Here is a 27,757-nt window from a genome sequence, read left to right as displayed (position 1 = left end):
CAGGATCATATACATGCAGTATAACAAGATCCAGTAACATCCAGGATCATATACATGCAGTATGACAAGATCCAGTAACATCAAGGATCATATACATGCAGTATAACAAGATCCAGTAACATCCAGGATCATATACATGCAGTATAACAAGATCCAGTAACATCCAGGATCATATACATGCAGTATATCAAGATCCAGTAACATCCAGGATCATATACATGCAGTATGACAAGATCCAGTAACATCCAGGATCATATACATGCAGTATAACAAGATCCAGTAACATCCAGGATCATATACATACAGTATAACAAGATCCAGTAACACCCAGAACCATATTTATACAATATTTCAAGATCCAATAACGATTGTTTGAGATTCAAACTGTAACGGTTTTTTGAATTTTGAATTTTTACTAGGAATATCCGTGAGAAAATTACTTATGATTTTTTTTCTCTTTCATAAATATCTTAAAAAGAGATGAGTTGTACTTTAACTAATGCTTGGTATTATAAATCAATGCGCAATGAACTATAAAAACTGGTTTTCAACTTTATTATTAGTCTAGTTCATGCAAATTGAAAATATGCGTGATTGACTTTGGATTTTTTTCCCATATATAATGTTATTATATTAATTAAAGCATAATTAAGCATTTTTGTGATACAAAAATGCGAAAATATTGTATTGTCATCGGGAATACACACGTGATAAAAATTTGAGTTCAATTAGAGCAGTAGAAGTGGTCGAAAAATCGATCGCAAGATTTGATCATGACCAACCAACCAACCAACCAACAGAGCAAGTCAATAAAAAGCGTTTAATTAATAATAGAAACAAAACAATAAGGTTACATACATGTTACTATAAAAAAATTGGAAGCATAAAACTTTTATTCATGATTAATTTCCGCTCGCCCCTTCGTCTTACATACAGAATAGAACGAACAAAGGTTTCTTTTTCAATTCCATTTAATAACATTCATTATGTTAATTTTATTCATATTAAATATTTTATGTGTCTCCGCGTGATCGATTTACAATTCCTTAATAATTTCCGTTGCTTCAAGTCCCTCAGCTCGAAGTCGCGTTAACATAGGACGGAAAATATCTGGTGATAATGGCAAGACTGAACCACGTTCCTGAATCTCACCATCAAGTATCATTTTTGTAGCAATTGCTGCTGGATATCCAACTGTTAATGCCATTGCTGAATGTCCATTACTTGATGCAGGTTGACCATAACATACGAAATTTATTCCACGTTCTTCACGTCGTCCGTCAGCCCATCTAATTCCAATATCATGTCTAAGGATAATTAAATCACGTTCATTTTTCTCATATGCCTAAAATAAAAATGAAAGTGATGGATATACAATCAATTATTGAGAAATTCTTTTCTTATTTAATTACAATCCCTTACCAATTTCTTTGATAGATAGTAGATTAATGTGTCAAGTGGTGATCCTTGTTTAACAATCATTGATTGATCCAATAAACCTAATTTTTCAATATAATCAGGATTTCCAACACGATCAGCAAGTTTCATTTTGAGATTTTCATAGAAAATGTCTTCATCAATAAGTCCAAGTAAATTAGTAATCAACTGTCTCCATGTTATTTCTGGTCCTGATGGATGAAGTGCTGGATGATTTTGTGTATCAATTAATCCCAAAAGTTGCATTGTCTTAATGCATTCAGTGAATCCCTTGTATCTGATTGTTCCTCTAACGAATGTATGAACTTGTGGACCTAATCCGTAAAGCTTCAAATAATGCATTGAGTCACGATTTGGGAAGCCTTCAAGTGCAAATCCTGGTAGAAAATCAAGTTCCTTTGTTGTAGACATCAAGTCACCACCACCAGAAATCTCAACAATCTGTCCTTTGCTTAAATATCTAGCAGCTGACAATGTATTAATAATTGCACCTCTTGGACTCCATGAAAATTTATATCGTAATGGATTATCAGAATATTCAGGTGCTGGGAAGCCTCCACAATAGCTGACAAATGATTCAATCGTACCGCCATTATCAATAGCATCATGGAAACATTCCATAGCCAATAAATGATCAATACCTGGATCTAATCCACATTCACTTAAAATTGTAATGCCTGCCTCTTTAGCTGCTTGATGGAATGATTTAACCTCATCTGATTCATAACTTGCTGTGACTAAATGTGTTTTACCTTCAACACAATATTTTGCCACAACACCATGTAAACTATATGGTAATAATGACACCACACAGTCTGCTTCTTCACAAAGTTTTGCCAAGTGTTCTTGATTGTTGTTAACATCCATATAAAATGATTCAACATTATTATAACGAATAGCTAAACGGTCGGCTTCTTCCTTAACTTGTGAGCATACTTTCATGCTTATGTCATGATTACGGCTGAGATATTCAACAAGTGGCGCTGAAACCATACCAGCACCAAGGACAAGAACTCGCTTACTAAACTCTGTACCATCTGATTTATGCTTAGATCTAATGTTTGTGTCACGCAACTCATTAATATACTCAAAGTTTGGTGTTAATTTGCCATTACTTGCGATAATTGCTCCCTCAACTTCTGGCAAGAATTCATGCTCTTCAAGTGGTTTTGACGCATCTGATTTTAAGATGTCGAGTGCATATGGATATAATAATTCCCCAAAGTAATCTGTGGCTTCTGTCGGTAATTGTGTAGGCATGTTATCAATCGAGCACACGAGAACGCCGGGACCTTTGAAACTTTTTGTATCCTTATTTCTGTCAGCGTCATAAAGACAGAAAGGTGTATCAATTGTCGTGCATTCATTCATAAATTCAATAGAACCGCCAGGATCAGCACTAATGTCACAAATAGCCAACATTCTATGTGGTAATGAAGGTGCACCGACTGATGATGGAAGCCATGGTGTATTTGCTGGTCTCAAAAGATTCTTTGCATCTGGAATTGTTATTAATTTAGGTGAACCAACAGCCCAATAAATTCCATTTACAAGAACTGATGCGTACGGAGCAAATTTCTTACTAAATGTCGATATATATCTCTCGGGATATTGTTCATATTCTAAAAAGGCATAAGAAAAACAAATGAGTGCAATTGAGCATTAAAGGAACATGAAATTATTTTTTGAGTTTATATTCTGTGAATGAAACATACCCTGGGGATCAAATCCACCGCCTTCACGTCTCTCTAAATGATCACTTCTTGATATTTCACAACCGTAAAGTTTATTTTGACTTCCATGTTCGGCAACCTTTCGCAGCATATCGGGTGGAACATACTCAACTGGCAACTCTTGGAATATTTGTTGTGCACCTTGTGAAACACTTCCAGTTCCCGTAAATATAAATGTTAATGGTCCAATAGATTTTGGCATCATTCCCAATGATATTTCGTATCCACAATCTCTAACAGCCTGACGTGCCATCATTGAATTTCTATAATTGTGTGCCGGTGATATTTGCATAAAAGGCGTATGATGTCCGAGTGCCAAAAGACGTAATCCAAGTCCATGTAAAATATTTACCATACCGGCAACTCCTGCATATTTACCAAATGCAACTAATCTCAATCCATTTCTATCCATAAGCTTCTCATAATCCACAAGACGAATATTTTTCTCGAGTACAGCATCAAGCAATGGCATATTTGATTCTTGTGCCTTAATTGTATGCGAAAAGAAACAATAAGTTTTACCGGGAATGAGTGCATCAACTGGAACTTGCTTAACGCCAAAAATAATCGATGCTTCACTGATGTCTTCATTTATTACAGCTCCAGCATTCAAGTACGCCTATAAAAAATATTATAACAATAATAATGACGAAATAATTGAACTTGATAACAACAATATTTACTAAATTTTAAGCTTCATGTGGGTCAATATAGTCTTATGAGATAAGAATTAGCGAGGCTTGTTGCCCAACAGTATTAAAATATTTTTAAAATAATAATTATCAATTGGACACAAATAGACTGAATATATGTAAATTATCTTATCAATTATGATGATTTTTCGTTTATTGCCTTCAGGAATATAGGCTGACTAACTGCGTTTGAGTTATACCAGTGGTGGACAACCTTTAATGGTTCGCGGCACGACTTTAGGCTTACCACGACCGAAATTGCACACCATTCATGGCTATTTCCAATAATTTTAGTAATGTGCCGCAGCACACAGGTTGCCCACCACTGACTTATGTATGATTTTTAGTTCAACGTACCTGCATCGGATAAGCTCGACGATTTGATGGCTGCACAATAACTTTTGCACCATCTCTGTTTATTAATCTTTTTACTATCGATGGATTAAAGGGTGCACGACGTTCCCTAAAAAATTACGACACAAACTTTAATGTCGAAATCTAGTTCAGTCAATTTACGCACTTACCAAACAGATTGGTCCTCACGTCTAATTGCAATTACTGTTCCATTCTATTGACACAATAGTGAATAATTTTGTCAACAATAAGCGAATTGAAATGCCTTTGTTATAGATATACTCACATGTTTTTTACGGCTTGTAATGCCCTTTATTATATTATCAATATTCAGAGGACGACTTATGCGCAACATGTTGCCCATTCAAATTTTAAACTCTGACTAAAGCTTAATCTCATCCTATCATGAGCTTCTGAGAGATCAGTTATTTAAGACAGCAAAATAATAATGTACTTATAGCCTGTATATTAACAAAAACATATAAAAAAAATGATAAGAATTTGCTCAATGTCATACAACTGTATACAACGATGAACACTCTCACTTTTTAATTTAAATAAACTTTTAATGAGTAATAAGCAAATACAGACTGACAAAAAAAATATGTCAATAAAAATATTTAAACTTGCTTTCAGTATCGAGCTATACAAATCGACAAATTGATGGTAAATTTAATCACTAAAATAAATTCTTGACTTTAGAAAGGTTTAATGACATGAATTATTTATTTTTGAAGCATTCGCGTGAATGTTATTGATTAAATACGTAACATGTGTAATTGATTTTGTTTGTTGTGTGGATATTCTATTTTAAAGACAATAGATAAGTTCTCGTGTGTTGCCGTGTTGCTTCGAAGTTCAATAAAATTTGGACAGTATAGTGATTCTTGAACTTTGTGGTTTGGTACACTAGAAATAAGAGTTACTAACTGGAACCATATTTCGACTTGGAGCGTTGACTATTACAAAAGGGTTTTCAACTGGCACTATTGCTGGGCACATCAAAAAGCTTGTACAAATACTCTGTTTTCCATTCTAATTTATTCCTCAGCATCCTTGTAGATTCCAATCTCACTGCCCTTGATTGGATAATAACACTAAACACAATAAAATTTTGATAATAAGGCTAATGACTGCGAATTAAAATTAACATCCACTTATGACGTCTAAAATGAAGTGTTGATGATAGTTTGAGACAGTGGAAGTATTCGACGTTGATAGTAAACGTGCTTGTTGTAGAGCTATAAAATTTTGGAAATCCCGAAAGGCACACGGCTTGAAAAAGTCGTAAAATAATCTCCCGAGACTGTTATGACAATGGCTTGGAGTTGAATTCGTAAAAATATGCATCCGCATGTTAGCCTAGGGACATTGTCTCAAAAGGACATTAAAAGAGTGTAAAAATACGTTATAACTAGTTAAAGGCATGTTAATGACTACATAGTTGTAATGGATTTTTCGACTTCTTTATGCCATTTGCGTTTCGGAATTACCAAATAATTAAATATAATCCTATGTGGAGCTTACAACAGACAATTAAGGCTTTTCATCTATATCTGTTGCTGGTACTGTTATCCAGTTTGTACAAATTCGCTGTCCGCACGTTGAGCTGTCATTCCTTCAAATTAAACAAGTATTCTACTTGACATCTAATCATCTGAAGCAGCTTCAATAGATTTACTCAAATATTTATCCCCACTTTAAAAATCAGGACAAAGCTATCCTTTCCATCAACTCCTTTGTTGACATATTTAAATTGATTCTAAAAGAACCGATTTTCATTTTAAATTCCACTTTGTGTCTCTGTTCCTTTAAATTGACACTCAAGAGACAAAGCATTTCCTCCACTTTTAAAAATAAAGCATCCTTCAACTCTCACACTCCGTCTACATTTCAAAATAAACTCATTATCTTATTTCCTGTGTAACTGGTTTTCGAGGACAGACGTACAGTCGGAAGTGTCCACTTTCCTTTTGATGGGAAAAAGCAGCGGAATAACTATAAAAGTATTTAAAGGAAGTACGTTAAAGGAGTTAAATCCATCGAGAGTTCAGATACCTTCTTGGAAATGTCTACGTCCATAATTGCTCAACATTCTCAAAATGACAAAAATCTCTAAAAATTCCATCCAAATTCAATGTTTATTTACATCTATTCTATTTGTGTGTTGATCAATCGGAAGCTTCATATGAAGGCAAATGTCAAAAGTTCAATTAATGCATTGGAAATATGGAATCAAGTTTCTCTCTCGCAAGTCACTTCCAATGAGATTTTTCCAATCACTGTCTACCCTACATTCATCATTCCTCATTCCACTCGACATACACGTTTTACATGCAAAAATGTTCTCGTTGGATGTGAAAGCTATGAATGAAAAATATAAACACACTAATGTGCGGAGGGGTTGGTTCCACCCACATTCCGGCAACAAAAAAAGGAAAAATTATATGCACTGGAAAATCCACAGTGGAATATCGATTTTCCTTTCATTTCCTTTTGTGCAAAAAAAAAGACTTTTTTTCATGTAAGCTCCTTAGTTCGTGAGAGAACCGTCATCGGAACGTGACGAAAAGGAAATTTCCTTAAAATTTTCGCGAAAAGTTTAATTTTATTTACTTAAAAATGACAGATTATTAGAATTAATTGTGTTATTGACTAGTTTTGTTACATATATCATGGATTAATCATAAGCATAAAAGTATATCAATCATTAAAAGTGAGAATTTAAATTTTAATCAAGATCCAGTTGCTTAACTGGATTCTGGTCAGTTCTTAAGTATTAATTAAGTCTCGATCAAGAACATCAGTTTTACATGCACAGACCTGCAATTTTCGACTGTCTCTTATAGTTTGTCAAAGGCTGCAACATGCAGTTTTGGACGAATCCTGATGTTAGTCATTGAAAGTTACAGTTGTGGCTTAATTTAGCTTAATTAAATATACAAAAGATCTAAAAAATCAAACAATTTGTGCTTATTAAAAATACAATTAAGGCAATCAGAAGTTTTAATGTATGGGAGGAAGCAAAAAAGTTTTTTCCATAAAGCAGCATAAAGCTTTGTTCAATGAGGGAAAAAGTACGTATAGGAGATGAAATTGGAAACGAAAAGTTATGTGAGAAGGAGATTGATGTAAAAAAGACTAAAAAAGCGCATAAATGCTGACTATTTTTAGATTCCATCCAGTGAAATGGGAAGCTGATGACTTTTTTAGTAGCTTTAATATCCATAATAATGAAGCTGGGACAAGCAAGTTTATGTAACAGAATCATGTATATGTACTTGTTGACTCTGAAATTTTTTGTGTGGATTGAAAATCCTCTTTTTGGTATAGGAATGGGGATTTTGAGTTTATTTTTGTTCATGTAATTAAGGTACAGTCTTTTTAATTATTGAATTCATTGGAATTTATTTGTTTGTTCTGCTGTGAGCATTGAGACTTGCTCTAGAAGCTTACCAAGAAGGATTTTGGGAAAATAGAAAATCTCAGACTGAAAATTTTTCTTATTTTTACATAAAGGATTTGAATGTTGAGTTTGAAATAAGTTTTTAGGAATTTTGCCTTTACTTACTTGCTTACTTTCCATATCAGACAAAGAGTCTGCCAAGTGCAGAGTTAGCTGAGAGCAACGCTCAAGATTATGCTCATCTAGTGTTTTTAAGATAGGCATGCTCTCCAGAGGCATAGCTATTAGGGTTATTTATTGTAATCATACTTCGATATGAAGCCTAGGTTACTACATAAGGCTTTCAATCTGACTCTATTGCTGGTCTTATCACAAAGGTTGTATAAACTTTAGCCTTTATATCTCAGTTCTTTAGTATTAATTTGGTTTCGATCAAGAACATCAGGCCTACATTTCCTGTGTTTTAGATGCACGGATGTGCAATTTTCGGCTGTCCTTCATAGTTCGTCAAAGGCTGCCGCATTCAGTTTTGGACAAATCTCTGTATTACTCGTTAAAAGTTACAGCTGTAACCATTTTTCGTAAAAAATTTACAATCTCTTTCTCTAAATTATGTCAATTTCCATTTAAATTAGTGTTGTCCAAACTTTACTAAGCTACAGCACACTTTAAAAGTAGAAACATTTTTGTGCTACACCATTTATTAACAAAAAGTATTTTATGGTACACCAATAAAGTAAATATGTTGAATATTATATTGAATTAGAATGAAATCCTAGCTAAAATACTTAAAATATATCTTGAAGTTTTAAGCTTTTTGAAGCTTTAAATAAGCTTTTCTAGAAATTTTCAAAATACATCCTATTTCTGGAAATTTTAAAATTTTCCTCGCGGCTTACCTAAGCGTGTTCTACGCCAACACTGATTTACATAATACAACTCTATCTATTTCTGTTCCTTGTCTGACTTCTCCATTTAAAAAATAGAAATCTATTCCATTCCTGTTCTTTGTCTACCTTCAAATAAGAATTCTCGTTTACCTTACTCTATTCTTGAGAGCATGCTCTATGCCTGTTAGACTTATAGTTAACGAAAAAAACAATATTTTGTAAAGGACACCAAAAAACTTCCTAGATATGATTCCTAAGTATCACAATGTACGTTAAATGGATCATATCCCCAAATCTAAACAGAACAGATAAGATTTCATCTTTTAGTATATAACATTCAGTAAATGTGCTGTCAAGTTTTTCATCACAGATTAATATCAAGTATTGAGTTTCAATTAGAAGTTCGTTATATAAATCAAGGAGAAATCAGAACAAAATCATCTCTAAATGTTCATTTTTATGATATTCAAATAACTTAAAGGTATGGAAAAATTTCAAAAGCTTGAAGGTATAGGCTATTCAATAAGGAATAATCCAAAATATCAATATTTAATCGGAAAACAAAATGGTATCTAAAATTTAAATTAAATTCATGAAGACAAGCTTTACATATTTTTTGATGCAATAATAATCTTCCTGTCCTGTATAATTAGGACATATAATTGTCCTGTATAATTAGGACAAAAACTCCCAAATCAAATTCACATTAAGCATGTTGCTTCATTTGAATTTCAGCAACAAAAAAAGAAGTATTAGTCAGGATACAATAATATCGATTCAATTGCCGCTTATGATTTTCTAATTTATTTACTTTAGCTGGCTTTTTACAGCATATACTTACCTATGACTATAAAGCACAATGAAATCATCGGTAGCTGTAAGGGAAATTTTATGATAACCTTTCTGTACTGTAGTCATTGAGTATAATTTGGTTTATGGAATATTATGTAACTGTAAAGGAATCTAAAATTAGCTGTTGCTGATGCTTTAAAAAAGTTAAGCTTTAGCTATTCAGATCTTAAAGATACAGAGCTTCGCGTTATATGCGTCTTAGAGCTAATGACAGTTTAACCAGTGAGCAGAGTTGCAGAATAGACACCTGTCACAGGCAATAACCGTACAGTTTCTTAATAATGTGTTTGCAACCCTGCCAGCGAGGATTCCCAATCCACAGCACTTAAACCTTGACCTACAGTGTTTAGTAGGATCCGAAGCTCTTTAAATGATGATGTTGACTTGAGTCTATAAAGTGAAAGTGCTTAATAAATCCTGAATAGCACAACATGTTCGCTAGGACTCTGCTCCATCGCTGTATTTATTGTAAGACTTGAAGTGATCCTGTCGGCTGATTTTGGCCCTTTTTGGTGGCGAAAAGTGCGGTTCATCGCATTGTACTTACTTACTGGAACTTACTAGACTTGAAGCCTAGCTTATTACAATAAGGTCTTCCATCTGACTCAATTGATTCGTCGCATTTTGTCCCTTGGGAAAAATTGCTAAATGACAACTTTTGTCCCAATTTATCGATGATTTTTGAATATAAAATGACCAGTTAAAGCTTCCCAAATTTAGATTTCTATTTCTATTTCCAACATTATCCATCAAATGAGGAAGCAATTCTTGGTACGAGTTTTGCATGACATATGATAGAATGGAAATGAAGGGAGGGAGGGTGCATGTTGTCCATACACGACATATTCAGCATTACGTACTTTCCCCAAACCTTAATTTTATAACCACTACTAAGTAGGACGTGCGGATATGAAATTATTTTTATCACAAATTGCGTTAAATTTACAGATAATCATTAGAAAAAAATCAGTCGAAATTTCTACGTGACTGAATATTTATAAATAAATGTTTAATGTCGATGAATAGGCTGTGTTAGAGAGTGGATGGGTGGAGGAAAAAGAGGACCTCAAAAGCGATCTTTTAAATAAAAAAAAGCGATATCAATATAAAATGTTGATGCTTCACAAAAAGTCTATCTATATAATATTATAATCTGGCATCTCTTTTTGATTTTTTCCAATAAATATTGCTTTTTTTTCTCTCATGTTTAACGTCATCAGTAGTCGTAAGTCGAACCTCTACATATCCTTCATAACTCGGCATATGTTAGGTAGATTGATGTGTATATTAAATATTAAGGAATGTCGAGAAATATGTGATGTGAAATGTAATAAATGAGAAAATATATACATCTAAGTAAACATTGATATTGATGCAAAAGACGGGAAAATAAGAAAAAGTGAAAGAAAAATCAAATTTTGGATATTAGAAAAAAGAAGTGACTTGAAAGTGAAATTAAAAAAAAGGATTCTCGAATGACAGCGTTAAAGGAATCAATATTTGGATTGGAAGTTGTGTCTAAAGTATGGTTTTTGTATCTGGAAACGCTATGAAATTATCATCCCAATTATCGCCGGATGATGAGCCAATTGAGCAAAAATTAAACGTAAATATACCAAAATCACCTTCATTTCATAGCGGTTTGGATTTAGTCGCTGGAAATAAATACGTAAACATATCAAAATTTAATTTCACAAACGATATGAATGGAAATAATAAAACGACCGCTGCTGAGCAGCAATCAAGTCAACAAACAATTTTTTCATTTACAAAGGTCAGAATATTTACATTTTTTTGGGTACATTAATTGCCTTCATCACTTAAAGAATTGCGTCCATTTCTTCTTTTATTTTTCTTTCTATCTTATATCAACAAAAATAGTTCTTTACGCAATCAAATCCACTGAATAATTTAAATATCACAAGTAGTATCCCTCCACTGCTTCAAAGGCAGAACTCTGCTCCGCAAAGTCAACAACAACAACAGCAACAGCAGCAGCAGCAACAACAACAATCCACACAATTTAATGACATTTACAAGATAAATAATGTAAATAAGCATCCAAAGACGACATCGTCAGGACAACCAGACTTACAAAGAAAATACTCATTGCCAGTAAATACGACACCGATGAATCCAATGATTCCAACAACATCACCACATAATTTGGTACAACAAGTTCATCCACCACAACATATCGTCCGTAAACAATCAGCACCAGCAATTACTCCATCACAATCTGTCCTACAATCACAGTCACAAATACAACAAGGAAGTCCAAGTCGTGCACGAGATCGAAATTTATTTGATAAAGTGTCCTCAAGTCAAGACGTAACACAATTGCCGCTCCTGAAAGGTTGATGCTCACTTTCTAATTATTATTTAGGAATTTACAATCTCACACTTATTTCCTTAAATATTTTTTGGGGGGGTTTTGTGTACCAAAAAAAAGAATTGATGAAAAATACCTTAATGCCTTTCTTCTTGAATTTTTTTATAGAAACTGATGCCAACGAACGTGAAGACTTGTTCATTAAGAAAATTCGTCAGTGCTGCGTATTATTTGACTTTACTGAGCCTCTCGACGACTTGAAATGGAAGGAGGTGAAACGAAGTGCACTTCAGGAAATGGTAGAATATATTAATAATAATAATGGTGTAATAACAGAAGCTGTTTATCCTGAAATGATACAAATGGTAAGTTACGTTGTTTATTACTTTATGCTCAAGTATCACTTATGTCAATATCGTCCAACAGTTTGCAATTAATCTCTTCCGAACATTACCACCACCAAGTAATCCAAGTGGAGCTGAATTTGATCCCGAAGAAGATGAACCGACATTAGAGTCATCGTGGCCTCATCTACAAATTGTTTATGAATTGTTTTTACGCTTTTTGGAATCACCAGATTTTCAGCCAAATGTCGCAAAACGTCACATTGATAGTCAATTTGTGTTGAGATTACTCGATCTTTTCGATTCCGAAGATCCACGTGAACGTGACTTTCTTAAAACGGTCTTGCACCGCATTTATGGAAAATTTTTAGGACTTCGAGCATTTGTTAGAAAACAAATCAATAATGTATTTTATAGGTAAGTGCTACTGTCATTGATGTTGATGGTATTTTGATCTTATCATCATTATATCTACATCCAATAAACTATTTATTGTCTCTTTGTAGGTTTGTTTACGAGACAGAACATCATAATGGGGTTGCAGAACTTTTAGAAATTCTCGGATCAATTATTAATGGTTTTGCATTACCATTAAAGGAAGAGCATAAAGCGTTTTTATTAAAGGCATTGTTGCCATTGCATAAAGTCAAAAGTCTGTCCGTATATCATCCGCAGTTAGCTTATTGTGTTGTACAGTTCCTTGAAAAAGATCCAAGTCTGACGGAGCCTGTTATTAAGTAAGTCATGCAATTATTTTTTTGTTTGTGAATCTTTGTTCCTGACTTACCTAAAGAGCACTTAGCGCATTAAATGTAGACTAGTCTGTTATAAATTGAATTTATTTAATTAATTCAGATAGTTTAGCTTTAATTAAAGCTTTCTAAACTTTCTAGCTTTCAACTTATGACTTACACAGTCTAGAGAACAAAGTGAATACATTAAACTCTTTTATTTCCTTTAAAATTGCTGCATAACTCATCATTTTGTTTGTTTCTGACCATTTACCTCATAATTATGTAATTACAGAGGTTTATTGAAATTTTGGCCGAAAACTCATAGTCCAAAAGAAGTCATGTTCCTTAATGAATTGGAAGAGATTCTTGACGTCATCGAGCCAGCTGAATTTCAAAAAGTGATGGTGCCACTATTTACACAAATATCAAAATGTGTCAGCTCTCCACACTTCCAAGTCGCTGAGCGAGCTTTATATTACTGGAATAATGATTACATCATGTCACTCATAACTGAAAATTCATCAGTCATACTACCGATAATGTTTCCCGCTCTTTACAACAACTCAAAAACACATTGGAATAAAACAATTCATGGGTAAATAATCATACATAAATAATTGAATCGGAGAGTATCAGTTACAGTCTGCATGAACAATTTTTTTCTCTTTTTTCTTTGAATTTCATTTCTTTTCTCATTTGCTAATTACGTAGGCTTATCTATAATGCCATTAAGTTATTTATGGAAATGAATCATAAGCTCTTCGACGAATGCAATAGCAAGTTTAAGAATGAAAGACAATTGTAAGTATCTAATTTAATTTAGTTGGCTTAGGATTAAATTTTTAATCCCGAGATTAAAAAATATTCAAATTTTTGAAAACCGTTAAATTTTCAAAATCCAAATAACCGTTAAATTTTTACTAATAAAACTTTTGTTTGGACATTTGCAGAGAAACAGAACTATATGCAAAACGAGAAGAGGTATGGAAGGAAATTGAGGAACTGGCACGAAAAAATAATCCCAAATTTGAGAGTCTAATAAATCAAATGGAATACTTGTCAATCTCTAATCAGAACAACAACGATTACAATCTTAATGAGGATGATTATGCGAATGAAAAATATGACCAATATTCAAAAGATGTAAGAAGAATCTTTTAAAAATATTAATTGCAAAAATTAGTAATCATAAGACGCTGCAAATCTAGGTTTTTCCTTAATGTAATGTTTGAAAAAAAATCAAAAAAAAATCTGAAAAAAAAAATGTTTTCCTTCAAGGCTCGCAATTTGCGCAACATGGACAAGCCTTTGTTAAGAAAGAAATCGGAATTGCCGCAAGATTCTGGAGTTGCAAAAGCGCTTACTAATTATAAACGTGCTGATGAATTTCTCAAAACAACACCTGATACAAATAAATGCTAGAAAATAATCTAGACAGCAACAATAATAATTATAGATATAAAAAAACAAAAAAACAAACTACTAACAATTATCCTCTCAACTTATGAAATATCTCAAATTTTTTTCTAACTAATCCCATCCTTTAAATTCGTGTTCAACCTCATCTCTTTACATACACAAATTGTTTTTTTTGGATAATAACATTAACTGTAGATAAATGCGAAGATTTTATTATTATTTCTGTATTTGTTAGTCATCATAAAAGAATTGTGGCGCACATGTTTTTTTTTTCTATTTCTATACATTATAATTAATATATATTTTAAAAGAAAAAAATTAATTTAAAAAAATGATGAAGAATCGCATCAAGTAATGGGAAATAACTTTGTCTATGGTGAATGAAAAAAAAAAAGAAAAATTATAAAAAAAATAATACCTACTTTGATAAATTTATAACAAGAGGAAGCATAAGTAAAACATAAATAAATGAACATAGTAATTGTGATGTCGTGAATATTATGAAAATAGATTTATAATGTAATAATCATTTTAAAGTATACTGGGCATTGATGCTGTTGTATGGGATAAATGTAAAGTTCCATTGGTACGGTTTAATAAGAGTCAAGTCAGGATATATTTTGCAACAGACTTTAAAAATAATAATCTGCTGGAAAACGTTAAAAGAGCTGGATTCTGATTTTTAACGGCTTTTTGAAATTCAAAATATGAGCCAGTCGCATTTTTAAAAAAACATTTTTAACGGCTTTTTGCAAAATTTAATCCTGATAGACTTGAAATGTCACTAATGGTTTATAAAATATCCACAAAGCACAATTTTAATGCATGATGGATTATTTATAAAGTCTTGATATTAAGAAAAATTGTAAAAAAAAATTCTCATGAGAAAACGAGCAACAAATGTTAAATTTTAAGCAATTTGTGTAGGTTGCTAGACATTAATGACTTTTATGAAACCCTACCAGTTACTTTGCAATAACTTTTTTACGAGGCTTCAGCACTGATTAAAGATTTTTGTTTAAAAAATTGAAAAAGATGTAGATGAGTGCAGATGCCTTGAACTTTATACAAAATATTAAGAATTTTTGTACATGTGATGCCCCCGAAAAATTCATGATCATTATAACTACATCATATACAAGATGATAAAAAAAGAAAATAATTATCTAGGATATCATCAAAATGAGGAAAAAAGCATTTTAATTAAGTAACTGTAACTCATTTTGTTAAAATCATCATTAATATTATATACTAATGATTGGTTTGCTTTATCATTTTTTATTTTTTCTTTATTAATACCTGCTTATGAATATTATTACCATTTAAGAGAACTGTTTCCATATTTTTATTTTTATTCTGTCTCTCAATATCCTCTTGTTTAATTATGATTTAAATGAAAAAAAAATTGTAGTTTTTATGATTATTAGCAAGCTATTAAATTTCCAAAAAAAAAAATTATGTTTCAAAAATGGGGATCATTCGTAAATGACGTCAATCGCTAGATGTGGGCTTACATCCAGAGCTCGAAGTCGACTTGGATTTTGTATGGAAAAGTCGGCAAGATTTCATATGAAATTCGAGTCGACTTTGAGCTCTGCTCACATCTAATTGATTAAAATGTTGACAAAGAATCTGTTATGGACATTATCAAGACATTATCTTCTTGGGTTTGCATGTTTGTCTTTCGTACTATTTTGGATAAAAACCCTAAAAGAGATTGAGCGCACTCATGAGCATGGTTCTTGTCTGTTCAGGAAAGACATGAAATTAAACGTAGTTCCGAGCGGCACAACTCGACGTGTTGCATTTTTCGTCATAAAAACAAACGAGTCGAAATCAGCCGTCACAGTGTCGTCAGTGCAACTTTGCATCTTATCGTTATTACGGCAACGTAGCGTTGCTCTAGCGAACATGTTGTTCTGTTCGGGCGTGATCTTAAAGAGCTTTCAGCTTCCTATTGTGTCATTTTGATGTTAGCAGACCTCGAAGTCGACTCGAATTTTACATGTAGTCTAGTCGACATTCCATACAAAAAAAGAGTCGACTTCGCGCTCTGGATTTTAGGTCTAAAACTACATAAGATCCTTAAAATTAAGTTTATGACTGCAAATTCATACCTAAGAAGGTTCATAACATTCTATTACGTACTGTCTAAATTATGATTTTCTCACAATTGCTGGACGTCACAACTGAATGATCCTAAATTTTAATTATTATCTATTTATATCATCCAATTAAAAAAATGATAGATTTTAAAGAAAATTATGAACGACTGACAACAAAGTTGATAAATCCGGTTAAAAAATAATTACATTTAAAAAGTCATCAAAAGAATTATCTTTGATATGAATAAGCATAAATAATCAATAGTGATTACACATAAAAAAGGATGAAAAAAATAATGCGAAAGAAGCTTTTAGACAAAGCGAATGAGGAACAATAGAAAAGGTTAATGGTCTAACTTAAATAGTTCATAATAATAATGTGAATACAAACAAAGAAGTAAAAATCATATAAAGAATGGTACATTAATTATTTATAAAATTAATTATAGATGTTCAAATATGAAAAAAACTTTTAAATCAACTTAAAGGGTTTCTGATATCATTTTATGGCTGGATGAACTTTTTTATGAAATTAATCATTATCTCTTGGATTAGTTTGAGTTCTTGGATTACTTCTGTTTAATTGAAAGTTTTCAACTCATCAGATATCTTCTCATGAACTTAAGGATGATTAGACAGAAAACTAAGAAAGCTTTAAGTTTCAATTCTTGAACTTTGGGTAACAATAAGTTGTGAATTGCTATCTCGTGTGGCAAATTTCATATTTTTGCTATCAAATGAGTTGAACAGTCATCGGCTTTTAGACGGTCACTTGGTGTCTTAGCTAGATCATTGTGCTACTCGAGCACGTTCTCCAACAAGCATGTTCTATAGCTTGAGCATCTTTCGGGTACATCCAGTTATAATGTTAATAATTAATAATGTTAAGCATACTCCGAGCTTGAATTTCGTATATTAGAGATACAAACTTGTTGCTAATCATGATGATAACAAAAATATCCTTTAACGTCATAAGACGAAACAAAAATGACCTAGTTGGTTTAATCAACTGCTATAGAGATTGATAATTAGTAGTATGACATGATATTGAAGAATATTGGTTACATACAATAATGTATTTTGGATATCAATACCTTAACAATTCTCCAATTTCATGTGGCTAAGTAACGCAGTAATCAAGTTCCATATTATTCAAATCAGATCTAGAAGTTGTCTATAATTTTTAATGGAAATGTGGACATGACTTCATAAAGACTTTGAGGTATGATCCAAAGTGTTTTCAAGTAGCCAAAACCGTAAAAACTAGTGAAATTTGATTTAACATGCTATAAGCTTGTTCATTTGGTATTGGCAATATGTAGACGGAAGCCGGCGATTAAACCAGCTTTAGGCGTCATCCAGGGGAAGCCATGGGTCACAGGTGACCTGTACGGCCATCGAACAACAACAACAAGCTTGCTTAAAATTTACTTTTATCTCTTCTGGTTACTGAGCTTTCAGTTTTAAAAGAAATGAGCAGCTCTAAGTTGATCACTAAAGATTACAGACAAACAGTACTAAATAAACTAAGTGAGGTAACCTGGATGTCGCTATAAGAAGCAATTATTACTTCCAAGGATACAGTATATCTAGGATTAAATCTAAATCCATCTCTAATTTGAAGTCTCATGTACAGCTGCATATAATTATCATAAAAGAACCATTAAATACCATCTTGGTCATGTCTCATTAGACTCATGATATAGCAAAAAACTACCAATGATTTCTGAGTTAACAAGAGTGTTTTTACCGCATTTGCTAACCAGCTAGCCTTGACCAAATCTAAAACAGATTTACTTCCAAAAAAAATATCCAATTATTGCCTTCAATTTCCAAATTAATCAAGCAGATAATCCTCCCAATTTCAGATAATGATCATCCGCCTTAATGAAATCAACTCTTAAGTTCTTCCTCAACCGTAACTGGAATGATATGAAAAAGAAAGTATGCCGAGTAGGATGTAGGAAGAAGCCACAAAATATTTGTATGTTTATATATATCAAGAGATACAAAACAAAAAAAAAGAATCAACTTTTATGAAAAGATAGGAAATGGAAAAATCATTGATAATCGCCTTATGCTGTTTGTTCTTTTTTAATTATTTTTCTTCTGTTAAATCACGTTTATATGATATGAAGGATATGAAGGAACGCGAAAAAGTAAATATTTTTAATAACATGCAAATGTTATATCTAGAGTTAAAGCTTTAAAGTAAATATAATATATGATTATTTAACATTATTATTACTACATCTACATACTAGATATTTCTATTGTCAGAAAGGATAGACATAAAATCATCAATTTTAAAAAATAAAAGAATTTCTTTTCTCTTTTATAGATAAGTGAGGTTGGCAATGTTGAGTGATATGAATGCTGGTTTTGAAGTATGGTCATGTAAATGTCATGGAGATTTTAAAGGATATTGACGAAGAGTTGTGGATATTAAGGGACTCTTCCGAGCAGCACAATACAGCAAAATGCATTTTTCGGGATAAAAATGTGTCGAGAAAAGTCAGAGTGACATCAGAGCAACGTTGCGTGTCGTATCGTGTCAAATAACGACGTAACGTCATATGGTCGTGTCATATGGCAATGTATCGTCATACAGTCGTGTATGACCAGTCGTGTATATAGCAACGTACCGTCAAATGGCGACATACTGATATCCAAGCTAATACGCTGTGCTGTTCGGGTTCAATAGAAATTGAATTAACATCCAACCACAGAATATGTATAAGGTTACATATCTTGAGTATGTCACCTAGCAACTTAACCATGGCGTCCTTGGACTCTGTCTTTTGTCCAGCAACATCAATACGACTCAATATCCAACAATTCCCTTTAATCTGAAGCTTATCATCACAGTAACTTTGACAACGCGAATTGACATTCTTTGAAAGCTCTATAGCTGTTGCCATACCTCAAACTACCTTGACATCACCTAACATTGCCCACCAACTACTCATCCTTTTCAAAAAATTGACTTTTGATAGATTTAATTTATCATTCCTCCAAAAAACTAATAAAAAATTGAATTTGGTCATCATGGCACAAATGAAAGATGATGAGATAAATTGTCATAACTTTTTGTCTGGAAGGATGAAACGTACTTTGAACTACTTCTATTGATAATAAAAAGCCTGTTTATATATTAAAGAAATACAATGATTATAAAAAAAAAGTCAGCTTGTTTCATTCATTCTTGTCCTTTATTGATCCAATTATTAATTTTGTAGTTTACAGCATCCAATCATATTTTTGTATGTAAGACATTGAAAAATCTGTGTGTAGGTATGCAAAAGAAATCCATATCATAATTATTATTTACGACATCTTTAAAATCAGTATGCAGATTGAATTTTTTGTCATTTATCGTGAGCTGCTACGTGACGAATTTGAGCGACGACGACGAATTGGACTTCTGCTTCTGTAAAATGTATGGGGTTGTTGTAGAACAAATTGATTTAAATTTTCATTTTAGGGTCCGTTTGTAGAAGACGTCCATCTGTTGGACGTGAAAAATTTTTTGGACTTCATAAATTTAAAAAATCTTTAATCTTACCTGCGACGTGGTGAGCGTCTGATTGGTGAACGACGTCTGTTATTGTTACGCATATCCCTCCAACGATTACGATTTGGTGGACCTCCTCGTCGCATTGGTGATCGTCTCATTTGAGGTGGCTTTGGATTATTCACTGGCGATACCTAAAATTATACAAATATATTAAGTACTGATATCATCCTAATTTTACACAATTAACTTACAGCTACTTCAGTTCCATCAATTTGTCCACCATCCATGTGTTTCATTGCATTCTCAGCATCATCTGAATTCATGAATTCAATATAGCAAAATCCACGTCCAAGTTGTGGATGAAAGCGATCTTGTGGAAAATCAACAACCTTAATCTCTCCATAGTTACTGAATATTTCAATAATATGTTCTTTTGTGACATTGCGTGTTAATCTGCCGACATGACATCTCGTTGGCTTTGGAGTTGGTGAGCGAACTTTTCTACGTGGAGAAATTGTTCGTGAACGTTTTCTACGTGGTGAGATTGAACGGGAACGCTTTCGGCGAGGAGAAATTGAATGACTGCGTGATCTGGATCGGCGTTTATCATCACGATCTCTATCAGTGCTTTGACGAGTACGTTCACGGGATTTTGGTTTGTCTTTATTATCCCTTTCTTTTGAGTCAGTTTTTCTTATGCTACGACTTTTTGAACGTGAAGGACGTCTTTTGCGTCTATCACCACCGCTACTTGATGAGCTGGATGACGAAGAACTTGAACTGGATGATGAGCTTCCGCTGCTTGACGAACTGTCAGAACTAGAACCAAATGATTAATTTTACATGTTGCAATATGAAAATGTTATTTTTTGATAAATACCTATCATTGGAACTGCTAGATGCTGATCGCTTCTTTGAGGATTTCTCTTCCTTCTCACTGCGCGATTTTTCCACCACCATTTTTATTTTTATCGATTTTCTTTAATGATTTAATTAACTTCTTCAAAATATATCTTCACCAATCTTTATCGGCTCTTCCACTAACGAAATAACTAGTAAATAAACTAGTATCTTGCTTATTTACTATAATATTCAATTCAAAAGTTTTTAAAGAAAATTTAATGTTTATTGAATATGTTTTGAAATAAACGACTAAACTTTGAATGTGTTTTGAAATAATAAGATAACCTTTTATGCAACTTTTTGTGGATTTCTAGTCATTTAACAATAACTAACTAAATTAAAATGTACAAGTAAAGTTTGTATTTATTCTTTGAAGTGTAGGAAACAATTTGAGATCGTCAGGTACTTCCGTTTTTAAGTTTGCAAAACGGTCGTTATACGTTTGAATTCTCATGCCTACTTTAATCGTTTGTAAACAAAACAAAGTATGAAACCAGCATGAAACATTGAAGTGCTGAAACTATTTAATGAACAACATTATCGCCATTCTAATAAACAGAACAGATCAATAAACATGGGAAAAATCACAGAATTATCATCCAGTGAGAATGATTCACAAAGTGCGAGGACATTTGTTATAGAAAATGAAGGAAACACTTTAGGCAACGTCTTGAAGCACATCATTGCCAATTACCCCGAAGTAGAATTTTGTGGATATACAATACCTCATCCGCAAGAGACAAAACTTAATTTTAGAATACAGACAGTTAGCAACGTTAAGGCAATTGACATTTTGAGACGAGGCTTAAAGGATCTGGAATTCATATGCGACGAAGTCACAACAGCATCAGCAGCACTTAACAGCTTGTAGATTATTAAGAGAAACTATGTATTTAAAGTTAAGATAAAATATTAAATATTTTATTAGGTAGAGAAAATAAATTACATCTTTATATGCTTAAAAATCTATAGATATACATGATTTTTTTTAAAAAAATATAAGCCGAATTGTACATAAAATCAATGCATGTGAGGACTTACAGTTAATGAATAGTACGATGCGATGACTGACGATATGAAATTGGAGTATATTGGTGCATGGAATGTGATTTAACTTAATTAATGACTTGTATGAATTTAATTTTATTATTTTTTGTAAAGCTAGAGGAACATGTTGAAGCGTCTTAAAACATAGAGATTTCTGAGAGGATCAAATTTTAACGATTTTGAAAATTTTGAATTTTCTTCTCATCATCTCAGTGTTCTTCGAAAAAAATTTGATTCAAAAGTTAAATTTAATAATTTTGTATTTAAGTATTAAATAATCACTTTAAGCAGTAATAAGTGAAATTAGTTTGGTAAATAAGTCATAATAATTTGTTTTGTAATGGAGATTTAGTAACAAAAACTTTATTCAACGCAGGAATTGAGATTGAAAATTCACACATTGAGATTTGAGATTCAGGGTAAAAGTAACCTGAAAGTTTCGCAAGTAAGATCTCAAAACAAACAAATACCTGTCTATAAAGTCTAATAAATCTCATTTTGTTAGGTATTAGATAAGTTCTAAGAAATAGTTTGTAAACCTCTTGTTTATTGTTACTGGAAAACTTTAAGTAAGTGTAATATTAGAAATTTAAGGAAATTCATAAACTTATAATTTTTGTATCTTACAGAAAGAGGTTTTTACAATAGTTGAAGAATTCAAAATAAAGAATAAAGGCCTTCAATCAAAACATCGGGGCTTATTATTTTGTGCAATATTGAACCCAATAAATTAGTTTGTTTCGCAACAAAACACATCACTTCACCCAACGGGAGGCCGAGCTGGCGTCGAATTAAAATTTATTGCACAACTGGAACAAATTAAAAGATGATGAACAATAACAGAGATGTCATTGAATTTATCAGGGAGCCAAATCCAAAGATCCAGAGAAAACAATACAAATTTATGGTGCAAACTAAATATTTGTCAGAGCGTCAAATATTCTCTGAGGCATTTTTAAGAGGACTTGTATCAGGCGAAAGAGAAGAAGTGGTCACGAGAGAACAGAAGCAAATAATTGATAGTCAACTACGTTGTGATTATGAGCACTGGATCAGAGGAGGAAACAATTTGTGTGATTTTACTCCAATTGTTATGAATCATCGTGCGACAGTCGATGAAATTTCAATTTTGATGACCGATATGATAGAGGAAGTCGATCGCATGCAAGTATCACGGGCAAGTCCATATGCCATTGGTGTTCAGTTAGAATTCGGAGCAAATTGCATGAAAAGAACAGTAGTGACAAATCCAGATGAATGGGATTTAGTGCAGGAAATCGTTGATACAATAAATACAAAATATGCCGAAGTTTGTAATCAAATTGAGAACAGTCGTCAACAAAATACACCATTGAACAATACATTTCCTGTAGGATTTCAAACACCTGGACCAAATTTTCATTCAAATCAACCGAATGTTTTTCCACAATATTTTGTCCCACAATATTTTCCACCTGCGTCAACACCATTCTTAAATCAACAAACTCCTATGTTTCCAATGCAACAACAGTACGCACCTAGAACTTTCCAGAATATTTACAATGGTCAAGTTCCTGTCAACAACAATAATATACCTGAGAATGTACAACAAGATGTTTCATACAATATAAATAATGGAAATTTGAGACAACAAGTTAATTTGGGATCGAACATTCCGCAGCATGGACCACAATTGGATAGAAATCGAAATTGGTCTCCACAAGTATCTCTATTAAATGGCAGAAATGAGTCATCGTTAGTAGGACCACATAAAGTTAGTGCAACAATCATAAGCATTATCGGAAAAAATGTTTATGAGCCACATATGGATGCTTTGGATAAGATCGAAATGTGGGAAGGACAAGCAAAGAATTTGCAGCAACCAATTGATTATTTCCTGAGCTATATGGAAATACTTTTATCATCAGAGATGCAAAATTGGTGGCAGCTTCATCGTTCAAGAATCCATACATGGGAACAATTCCGTAAACAATTTCTTGAGGATTTTGGAGATCACAATAGAGTTATTAAAGCTGAACAAGCTATTGCTAGTTTAACTCAAGGTCCAGATGAAACATTCCAACAATTATATTTACGTTTCACGAAATTGATGAGCAGAGTGAAGCCAGTAAAATCCGAAGCTGATCAATTATACATTTTAAGGTCGTCACTTAAACCGGAATTAAGAACGGCATGCATGTCGGTGACTACGATGACAGACTTGAAGAAACTTTGTCAAGAATTTGAAGGCATGCAGTCAATGTATACGGCAAAAGAATCAAAACAAAGTAATCCAAAACCAAATAAAATATGCACGATTGATAATGCTTCACACATGGATGTAGATAGTGTTGATTTTTGGAATAATGAAATTATATGGAATGATATGATGGACGAAGAGGATCGTACGCTAGTAATAAATGAAAATCTGGATAAGCGAAAGACTGCAATGAATCAATCCTGGACAAAGGAACAAAAAAAAGAATGGCTTTCCAAACAAACTTGCTGGAATTGTGACTGCAAAGGACATCTACAAGGCCAATGTAACAAAAGCTGGACTCCTCATTGTGTAAAATGTGGAAACAAAAATGCAAGTAACAGCAAGGAATGCCCAAAGTGTTCGGGAAACATGAGACCTTCAGTGTCGGGAGGAGCAGGACAATGAAGGATGTTGATAAAGCTCCAATTACACAAACCATACTTACAATTGAAGACCGCACCATCCATCAACGAATATATTTGAATGTAGTAATTAACAATAGTAATTATAAAGCACTCCTTGACACAGGAGCAACAATTTCAGTTTGTGGGAAAAATTCGAAGAATATTTGGCAACATTTAGTGAACACGACAAATATCACTAAAAGTAATGTATTGGCAGCAAATGGACAGAGAATGGAATGTAGTGGAATCGTTAGACTACTCATCAAGCACAACAATGATCAGCACTGGATAAAATTTCTAGTCATACCTGAAGTTATTGAGCAAGTCATATTGGGAATGAATTTTTTCATGCCTTTAATATGCATCTTGTGTATAAAGACCACATAACTGTTATTGACAATAATCCAAACAATAAGTTGGATGAAAATGAAATTGCGTTGACGGAACATCAAAAATTATTGTTGAAAGAAGCGATAAATTTATTTTTATTTTCATCAGACAAATTTGTGGGATGTCAGAAAATCATCAAGCATCATATTGATACAGGAAACAACAAACCAGTATGTCAGCGACTTTATCAATATAGTCCTGAAATAGAGGAGAAAATGAAAACTGAAGTAGAAAGGTGGATTCAGTTAGGATACATTGAACCGGCAAATACAGACTGGAGACATCCAATAGTACCTGTACCTAAGAAAAATGGAAAAATTCGACTATGTCTGGATGCTAGAAAGCTGAATAATATTACGAAACGTGATACATATATTTCACCTGATCTTAATAACATTTTCAGACGTTTTCCACAAGCAAGTTTCTTTTTTAGTGTCGATCTTACAGATGCCTTTATGCAAACTGAACTTACTGAGGAATCAAAAGAAAAGACTGCATTTGGAATTCCAGGAAAAGGAACGTTCCAATACAAACGAATGCCGTTCGGTTTAAAGAATTCAGCAGCAACGCAAAGTCGAGTAATGAATGCGATCATAGGAGAAGACCTTGAGCCGAAAGTTTTTCATTACCTAGACGATATTGTTATTGCAGCTGAAAGTTTTGATGAAATGTTGAGTTTAATAAAAGCTGTGGCACAGAGATTAGCCAGTCATGGATTAACTGTTAATCCAGATAAATTAGAAGGACCTTGTACGAAGATTAAATTCATTGGACGAAATTTTGACAGCAATGGACAACATCCAGATGAAGCTAAAGTTGATGCAATTAACAAATTACCAACACCCAAAACTGTGAGAGAAGTTCGTTCATTAGTGGGTACTGTAACCTGGTATGCTCACTTTATTAAAAATTTCTCAACACTTTTATCACCAATAACGTCGTTAATTAAAAAGAGGGCACAAAAGATACAATGGACAATGGAGGCAGATGAAGCTTTTAAACGAGTTAAGTCAATACTCACGTCTGAGCCGGTATTAAGAGCACCTGATTATACAAAAGCTTTCATTATACAATGTGATGCCAGTCAGTATGGCATAGGTGGAGTTCTCGCACAAGTTGATGAGGAAGGAAGAGAATATGTGATATCATATTATAGTCATAAACTCACAAAAGATGAACAAAAATATCACACATATGAGCGTGAATGTTTGGCTGTTTTAAAGTCATTGGATCATTTTAAACCTTATGTATATTTGCAGCCATTAGTAATAATGACCGATCATCATTCACTGACACAGACACTAAATTATAAAGGAAAATCGGGTCGATTATTAAGATGGTCATTACTTCTACAACCACATGCTCATCAAATTATTCACCGTGCTGGAACACAAATGGTTGTAGCAGATGCACTTTCAAGAGCATCAACTGAAACACAGGAAGTCGATGAGGATGATTTCGCTCATTATCGTATAGACTTGATAGCATCAGACATAACAGAAGCAATAGAACCTTTACCAGCTGATGAGATTCAAAACAATAACAATCTCATACAAAGTTTCGAAAATCTCAAAAAAAAAGTTTCTGAACGTCCAGACGCATATCAGGTATATAGAGTACAACATCATCGTCTCTTCTTTAAATCAGGCAATAGAAACACAATGAATGAAGACTGGAAGGAAGTTCCTCATCCGAGTCAAAGAAACAAAGCCATAGATTGGGCACATAATGATGTATTACATGGAGGAGTGGACAAAACGTTGGACAAAGTTCGTGAATTATTTCATTGGAAATCAATGAAAAACGATGTCAAGGATCGATTAAAGCAATGCATTAATTGTGCTCAAATAAAAGCACCAAATTATGTATCAAAAGGAATTATGCCGACATTCAGGATGCCTAAGGAAGTTGGCGAAGAAATTCAGATCGACTTTAAAGGCCCATTTCCAGCGACAATACAGCATAAGTATAGATTTATAATAGTAGTCCAAGAAGCTTTATCAAGATTTTTAATTGCTTCATGCATAAGTAAAGCGAATGTCCAGAATACAATTAGATTTCTTGAACGTAATGTTTTTGTTATATTTCCAAACATTAAGCGCATAAAACATGATCGTGGTTCACAATTTATGTCAGAAGCATTTAAAAATTTCTTGAGAGAAAGAAATATTGTATCAATTCCGACAGCTGCATATGCACCACACCAAAATCCAGTTGAGAGAGCAAATAGAGTCATTGGGGAGGCATTAACATTGTTTATGTTGAAACATCCAGAAAATCACACAAGCTGGAACCGATATGTCAACATAATTGTTTCAAGAATAAACAATCGCAAACATGATGCAACGAAATTAAGGCCTATTATTGTCGTATATGGAAGAGAACCTTCTGATGGCAACATGACACCAATGAATGATGAACAACATAAGGATATAATAAGACTAGCATATGAGAACAGTCGGCGAAGTTATGAAATTAGAAAGAAGGAATACAACAAACATGCTACCATAAGAGAATTTCAGCCTGCAACATGGGTACTAGCAAAGTATAGGACATTGTCCAGTGGGGCACATAACTGGATGAGTAAGCTGGCGGCAAAGTATCAACCAGTCAAAATCATACAGAAGTTAGGCCACAATACTTATGAAGTGGAAGACATTTTTAAGACCAGATCCATTGTTGATGTGAGAAGCATAAAGAATGTAATACCTGAATTAAGTGAAATTTTAAGATTAGGCTATGAAGTAAATGATGAAGAATTGTAATTATAGTATAAGAAATCAAATTGAACAGAATTAAGAGTCTTATGAAAAATTTTAGAAAAATTTTTCTTAATGAAGACGGGTATTGAAGCATCTTAAAACATAGAGATTTCCGAGAGGATCAAATTTTAACGATTTTGAAAAATTTGAATTTTCTTCTCATCATCTCAGTGTTCTTCGATAAAAAATGTGATTCA

At 32.9% G+C, this 27,757-nt stretch overlaps 5 protein-coding genes across 13 annotated transcripts in view; 3 read left to right on the top strand and 2 right to left on the bottom strand.

Annotated features, from left to right (window-relative positions):
* LOC139100967 (serine/threonine-protein phosphatase 2A 56 kDa regulatory subunit gamma isoform-like) overlaps positions 1-19,476 on the top strand; it is a 33,643-nt gene extending 14,167 nt beyond the window's left edge. Inside the window, exons 3-9 of one of the 3 annotated variants that reach the window (XR_011545495.1) lie at positions 11,865-12,061; positions 12,123-12,457; positions 12,547-12,777; positions 13,067-13,369; positions 13,486-13,575; positions 13,725-13,995; positions 14,053-14,172. Coding sequence is in view for 2 of the 3 variants with exons in the window: in XM_070653754.1 (XP_070509855.1) it covers positions 11,865-12,061; positions 12,123-12,457; positions 12,547-12,777; positions 13,067-13,369; positions 13,486-13,575; positions 13,725-13,917; positions 14,053-14,196 (1,493 nt within the window). In the remaining variant the exon portion in view is untranslated. Of the gene's footprint in view, positions 1-11,864; positions 12,062-12,122; positions 12,458-12,546; positions 12,778-13,066; positions 13,370-13,485; positions 13,576-13,724; positions 13,996-14,052 lie in introns of all 3 variants that reach the window. The other 2 variants (XM_070653754.1, XM_070653755.1) reach the window with 2 other exon arrangements.
* Positions 851-4,645, bottom strand: LKRSDH (lysine ketoglutarate reductase/saccharopine dehydrogenase). Its single transcript, XM_070653752.1, has 6 exons — positions 4,503-4,645; positions 4,387-4,430; positions 4,220-4,325; positions 3,153-3,789; positions 1,423-3,059; positions 851-1,345 (listed from the first exon to the last, which is right to left on the bottom strand). The coding sequence occupies exons 1-6, from the start codon at positions 4,578-4,580 to the stop codon at positions 1,037-1,039; spliced, it is 2,811 nt and encodes a 936-aa protein (XP_070509853.1). The 5' UTR covers positions 4,581-4,645; the 3' UTR covers positions 851-1,036.
* LOC139100974 (putative uncharacterized protein DDB_G0294196) lies at positions 4,859-11,821 on the top strand. Of its 6 annotated transcripts, none has more exons than XM_070653767.1 (3): positions 4,859-4,882; positions 10,585-11,138; positions 11,246-11,821. In XM_070653767.1, exons 2-3 carry the CDS (start codon positions 10,890-10,892, stop codon positions 11,723-11,725), a joined length of 729 nt encoding a protein of 242 aa, XP_070509868.1. In that variant the 5' UTR covers positions 4,859-4,882; positions 10,585-10,889; the 3' UTR covers positions 11,726-11,821. The 6 variants fall into 6 exon arrangements, with proteins under 6 accessions (XP_070509868.1, XP_070509869.1, XP_070509867.1 ...); XM_070653768.1 differs by lacking the exon at positions 4,859-4,882 and adding an exon at positions 4,883-4,922; XM_070653766.1 differs by lacking the exon at positions 4,859-4,882 and adding an exon at positions 4,908-4,991.
* A 12-nt stretch (positions 19,477-19,488) lies between the features above and the next one.
* LOC139100973 (RNA-binding protein with serine-rich domain 1-A-like) lies at positions 19,489-20,951 on the bottom strand. Of its 2 annotated transcripts, none has more exons than XM_070653763.1 (4): positions 20,696-20,951; positions 20,067-20,634; positions 19,864-20,006; positions 19,489-19,806 (listed from the first exon to the last, which is right to left on the bottom strand). In XM_070653763.1, exons 1-4 carry the CDS (start codon positions 20,773-20,775, stop codon positions 19,779-19,781), a joined length of 819 nt encoding a protein of 272 aa, XP_070509864.1. In that variant the 5' UTR covers positions 20,776-20,951; the 3' UTR covers positions 19,489-19,778. The 2 variants fall into 2 exon arrangements, with proteins under 2 accessions (XP_070509864.1, XP_070509863.1); XM_070653762.1 differs by having other exon boundaries at positions 19,489-19,728.
* A 1,358-nt stretch (positions 20,952-22,309) lies between these two features.
* LOC139100966 (uncharacterized) lies at positions 22,310-24,409 on the top strand. Its single transcript, XM_070653753.1, has 2 exons — positions 22,310-22,334; positions 22,395-24,409. The coding sequence occupies exon 2, from the start codon at positions 22,592-22,594 to the stop codon at positions 24,407-24,409; it is 1,818 nt and encodes a 605-aa protein (XP_070509854.1). The 5' UTR covers positions 22,310-22,334; positions 22,395-22,591.
* The last annotated feature ends 3,348 nt before the right edge of the window (positions 24,410-27,757 follow it).

The sequence above is a fragment of the Chironomus tepperi genome, unplaced genomic scaffold (assembly GCF_022539635.2).
Source record: "Chironomus tepperi strain 1889 unplaced genomic scaffold, CSIRO-AGI_Ctep_v1 contig_73, whole genome shotgun sequence".
Lineage (NCBI taxonomy): Eukaryota > Metazoa > Arthropoda > Insecta > Diptera > Chironomidae > Chironomus > Chironomus tepperi.
This window is presented reverse-complemented; position numbering and strand designations above follow the sequence as displayed.